The sequence below is a fragment of the Cebus imitator genome, unplaced genomic scaffold (genome assembly GCF_001604975.1).
Source record: "Cebus imitator isolate Cc_AM_T3 unplaced genomic scaffold, Cebus_imitator-1.0 Scaffold308, whole genome shotgun sequence".
In the NCBI taxonomy this organism is placed as follows: Eukaryota; Metazoa; Chordata; class Mammalia; order Primates; family Cebidae; genus Cebus; species Cebus imitator.
This window is the reverse complement of record NW_016107623.1, coordinates 623161-629160: the sequence shown is the minus strand read 5'-3', so window position 1 is coordinate 629160 and position 6000 is coordinate 623161. Positions and strand designations below refer to the sequence as shown.

At 29.5% G+C, this 6000-nt stretch overlaps 1 protein-coding gene across 1 annotated transcript in view; it reads left to right on the top strand.

The window, feature by feature from the left end:
* Positions 1 to 2434: 2434 nt before the first annotated feature.
* Positions 2435 to 6000, top strand: part of SI (sucrase-isomaltase) — a 98883-nt gene continuing 95317 nt past the window's right edge. The window contains exons 1-2 of the mRNA XM_017503255.2: positions 2435 to 2507; positions 4910 to 5027. Coding sequence (XP_017358744.1) covers positions 4910 to 5027 — 118 coding nt within the window. The 5' untranslated portion in view covers positions 2435 to 2507. The remainder of the gene's footprint in view (positions 2508 to 4909; positions 5028 to 6000) is intronic.

Genomic DNA, 6000 nt, shown 5'->3' with positions numbered 1-6000 from the left:
AAAGTACATCATATTCCATAAAGATAGTAGTTGAACATTAATCTGTTCTAATTACACTACATGTCAATCACCAGTTATGATTCACTTTCAGTGTTCACAACTTACCCTGCCTACTGACTCTTCAACCCAATTTGGGAATCATTTTGCTTATAAAGCTTTAAAATTTTTAGACAATTTTATAATTGTTAATAATTGACATTTTAAGAATTTATATTTGCTTTTAAGTAAAAGTGATATGCTTTAAGTTAAAAAGCCTTTTTAAAACACTGTATGTTACTTCCTTATTCTTAAAATTGAGTATGTTTATTTTGTGATTTTTGTGTGAATTTGCTTTCTAAGCAATTTTTCAACACCTTATTCTATTGATTGAGGTTCACTGATGGAACCACAGCTAGGGTGGCAGAAGTATTTGTTTATTACAAAGGACAATTTGTCGCACCAGACAGGGAGGTAAGGACTTGAAATAGAAGCTGTGCAAATTTAAAATCACACAATTTTTAACTGGAGAGAGCAATAGCTGTTATTTAAAATATTTCTATACATTAAGGAACATGTAAAGGTGGACTAATTACATCTTGACAGAGGCTTATCATTTCAGTTCAAAGATGTGAAAAATGGAAAGAATTTTTACTCCTGCTTTTAAAGGAAGAAATAAAAAGACAGACCAGCTATTTATTAACGATTTCTCTTGAATTTATCAGAGAACTAAAATTACAGAGAAAACAATTGATCTGAAATATAAGATTTATCAATATTGTTGCATAAATCAGTAGTTTATAACTTTTCATTGCTGAGTAGTTTGCTATTATATGGATATGCCAGAGTTTATAGACATGTTGGTTGTTTCCAGTTTGGGGAAATTATCAATATAGCTGTTACACAAGTTGGTATACAATATTTACAATCTGCTTGTTCATATTTACTTCCAGTAGCTTTGATTTAGATTATATTTTATATGTAGATCTAATAGTGGCCAACTGGAAGCTTAATACCACATTTTGTAGTTTATGAATCTCTCCATTTTTAAAATCCATAACTTTTACATCAACATTTTTAGTGCTACTCTAATTGATGATACAGTTACCTATCAACTTATATCTCTGTCTATATCTGTATTTTAGTTTCAGTTTTCAATTGTTCATTTCTATCATGTAGGGTCATGATTGGCCTTTGTATGTTCACCTTATATCCTGTGACCTTGCATTTCTTGCCTATTGATTCTAGGAACTTGGGGTAGATTTAGTGAGATTTTAGACATACATAATAATGTGGCACATGAATAGAGAGTAAATCACTGGAAAGTTTTTAGTCATATGATTACATTGGACTTAGTTCTTCCCATTAACTTCATTCTGGAATGATTCTAAACTTCTTGCTATATAACTGATTTTATACACTCAAAGTTCTCCCTTATATAGCTACTGAATCGTATAAAAATCCATGCATAATTTTAAAAAATTTTCTTTTTAGACTCATAGTGTTTGCTTCAAAAACTAATTCTTCTACTTTATGCAAACAAATTATTTTAATATATAGTTTGTTGAAAACGTAGTGCCCAAATTGCATGCAGAGCTGAGACTCTAACAATTTCAGAGTCAAATTAGGCTCTCTTTTTGATAGTAGATCTACAGTAAAAATAATGAGCAATATTAGCTCATATAATTCTCTTAGTGATTTTATAGGTAGATAGTTTGCCCAGTTTCTCAGGTGAACATAGTACAACCAGTGTTTATACTCAAATCTCTTATATCAAATCCATTGCTTTTCAACATTATGCTAGCTTAAACCAGTCATGTAATTAATTTTATAAATTTTACTATATGAAATGAGAAGGGTTTACAATATGATTTTTTCTATAATTCAATGAATGCTATGTATGGTAAATAAATAGATAAATAAAATGTTGATTTTGTCTCTAAATTACTGATCTGCACAGTCATGTTTTATACTTAAGGATTTTATCACCTTTTCAACCTTAGGATCGAAAACAAGACACAGGGAATAATTTTTATTTAATCATTCATTTTTATAAAATACTATCTTCTCATTGTTATATCCTGCAAATTTTTTTACAGATTCTTTCAAATATGTTTCTCCTTCCAGTGAGGATCTAAATTGCACACAACGAAATATAATAGTTACTAAAACAACATCCAAGTAAAAAAGAAATATAATTTTGAAAAGAAAAAAATATAGAGATAACTAATTTTACGTTCATAAGCTATTAACAGTTCACAGCTTTGAGAAATCAAAGACTACCTGGTAGTACAATTACTAATTAACTTAGATTCCCAGAGAGAAGCATTTGTGTAAACTACTTTCAAGGTTAAGGCTTTTAACAATCGCATGTTGAGCAGAAGTTTATTAAATACTGATAGGGTGGTGAGGGTGCAATAAAGCTTTATGAGTAGGTCAGTATATACCTAAGCAACTTTCCTTGATCACTATTTTGGCAGCCTTATCCAACTCTGGTACAACATAGCAAACAGAACAACCTATGAAATAAGGTAAGTCTATGGCTCATATGCTTTTTTCTATTTTTATGTTTCCAACTTCTTTAAATATAAATTATAATTCACCTTTTTTCTTAATTTGTGTTAGCAATATTCCCATCTATCTGCACTAGGTTAAAATAGCAATATCATGTATTTTTAAATTGCCATTTAAAATATGTAGTGCCTTGTACTAAAACAAGAAAATATATTTCTGATTATTTTTAAATATGGGATTTTTTTGGGGGGGCCAACTCTTCACTGTAAATTTTGAAAGTCTTAGGTGGAATAATAGCAAGTTTCGTTTAATGACTCTATGTGAAAGAAAATAAGTATTGATTAAGATTTTGAAAAATAGATGAATATTCTAATAAAATATCCTTAAATACATTTTAAGATAATCTATATAGAGTAGAATGCTACATTTATAAAACATTTATTTTTCCTAGCTTATCTTTTAAAGATAATTCATCAAGTTATTATACAATAAGGTATTATTCATCTTCATAGTAATTATTCAGAGTATCAATATATAATTTTCAAGAGGAGTTACTTAAAATTACTGTAATCCAAAATTACAAAGATCATATTTTTGATCACAGTAATTTTAAGCGATTATTTTAAAATTTGTTTTGATTTTTCTAGACAAAGGAGAGTTTGTTTCAAGTCAAAATGGATTTTTTAAGGCTTTTGTTATCAAAAAGGAAAGAGATTTACACTTATTTAAAATTGAACACTAAATGTGACTGTCATTTCTCAACATAACGTCAAGCAACTGGACTTCATTTTTTGAACAGCTTTATATATTACCTGTTGCTTTAAGTTTAGTTTACATTCATTTCCTTTGAAGATTACTGAGGCAATAAACAGCTTACATATCTGTAATGGAAAATTATATGCTAAGAATGAATGCTAATCTGCAGATATTCATTTATAAGCTATACTAAAAATTAACTTTTTGTTTATTCACTATTAGTATCTGACTTATTTTACAATTCTTGCTAATAAGAATGTAACTAACTAATTGAGGAAATTGACATACACATAAATAATTGCAATGGACATTTAATATGTCGGGTAAATGGAGAAAGCCTAGATTAACTCTGCCTCAGAGTAGTAAGGAACTCACCATGGCATTTCAAATGAGTATAAATTAGAATTCACCTAGAAGAGCAGATGGGGAGGGATTGAAATTGAACAGCAGGTATGAAGGCAACACATTTTCTAAAAATTATGCTGTGGTGCTGGGGAAAAAATGAGGGTATAATTCTAAAAATACTTTGAAGATGAAGTCCATAGGACTTATTGAATAGCTGAATATTGGAAAACATATGGAAAAAGGAAAAGAAGTTTTTAGGTTGGGACAACTGGGTACCTGAACTGACATAGTCACAGAACAGGGACCATTGTGAGACCAAAAAAAAAAAAAAAAAAAAAAAAAAAAAAAAAACCAAAAAAAAAAAAAAAAAAAAAAAATTGATTTTAAACCCAGCAATGTATTAAAACGTTTACTGTAGAAATTCTAAGTTTTACTTTGGTGTTATGTCTTTGAATTAAGATTTACATAAAAATCATGGAATACACTGTAAAAAATATGTGTGGTCAAAATTAAAATAAACAAATTTGTTTTCAGATAATTATTGGAGATGTGTTCTTTCTAGTCTACCTTTGGGTATCTTCTATATCCTACCTCAGAATTATAATGTCATCTAATAATAAAAATATATTTTTGATATGAAAGTGTTTTATAGTTCATTTACTGCTGTTTGATGGAGGAATTTGGTGATAATTCAAAGATTTTTAAATAAAGTAGCAACTCCCAAATATATACTATTCTATCATACATATATATATATATATATATATTTATATTTTTTTCAACAATATTGTTGTGGAAAGAAATATTAGAATCAGAGAGATGAGTGTACAAGAAAAAAACCTGAAGTTTTTAACTTTGAAGTATAACGTATTCTCTCTTAAGCCTGAAGTTCTTAATCAGTAAAATTTGAATAACGATTTCCTTCATAGAATTGTTGTGAGAATTGAGAAACAGTGCAAGTGGAAGTCTTTGCCTTGCAAAATGCTCTAAATGAGAAGGCAAGACACACCTACTTGGAGATACCTTTTTCCATCTATATTTTCATCTGAGTGTACTACTGTAATGTGCATCAGTAATTCATTCCTTTTACTTGAAATTGCATGTGTAGCTTACATTTTATATCAGCATATGTTTCAGATTATTAAGTACATGCTTAAGATATTATTGAGTGGGTGCTTAATTCAGGATATTATGTAAGTGTTGTCTGCAACTCTGCGTTGTAGGTAGTAAAAAATGTATGTAATTACATAATAATTGATGGTGATTTATTATGTTTACATATTTCACATTTAAACACATATTCTTTTCTGTTTTTTAGATGGCAAGAAAGAAATTTAGTGGATTAGAAATCTCTCTGATTGTCCTCTTTGTCATAGTTACTGTAATTGCTATTGCCCTAATTGTTGTTTTAGCAACTAAGACCCCTGCTGTTGATGGTAAGTAGTACAATAAAACCATGTCTACATTATTGTGAAGTTAGGAGTACCTCACCCCACAATAGTTACAGGTTTTAAAAAATCATCTATGTAAGATGAAACACTAATAGAAAAATCTACGGTAAGCTACACAATTACTCCAACTTTTTCTATTCATTATATTCCAGTTTTTTCAACGACGAGCCTTGTAATTAAGGAATCCATGTGCTTTCACATTAATTGCCTTCCCTAGCTAATTGACCAAGAGCAAAAAGGCAAAGGGATCGAGCTGTTAATGTAAGGTGGAATAATGCCTGCTGTTGCCAGTGAGAGTCTTCTCATTAGTGGGAAAACCTAGGTTTTTACTCTGGCCACACACTTGCAAAGGAAATGCGGATTTTAGCAAATATTCTTTGTTGTGGCTAGATTTTATTTTAAGGAGAGAGAGGTTGTATGAGAAAGGAAAGTAGAGAAAAGGTGAAAAAAGGCTTGAATAGTTTAATTATCTTTTTGTGAATATTTTAATTCTAATTTAGAGTTGGTATATATGAAACACTAATCTCTTTCTTCAGTATTCTCTTGAGCAAGTCAGAACTGTAAAGGCTGTTACACATTATCTTCTAGACCAACTACAGTTAGCATTTCCTATTGCTGTTAACAGTCTTCTGTTTTACCTTCTTCCAAAAACTGAGAGCTTACTGTATTATGAAGCAATAGATTTTAATGAAATCTGATTGCTGGAATGTTATTTATATGAAGTTGGTATTTACCATTCCAGCTTTCTCTGCTATACCTATCAAATTATTTTCTTGCAAGTACCTATTTCCACCTATTGTTTTCTTCTCTAATTTCTTCCCACCTTCTCTATACCCTTTCTGAACTCAATATTGCTCCATCTTGTTTCTTCAGCTATAAACCACAAATTGTAAATTCAGTAGAATGTTTTGTTACCTTTTGAATCTACACCAAGTCCTTTTGTTAATATATTTTGTAT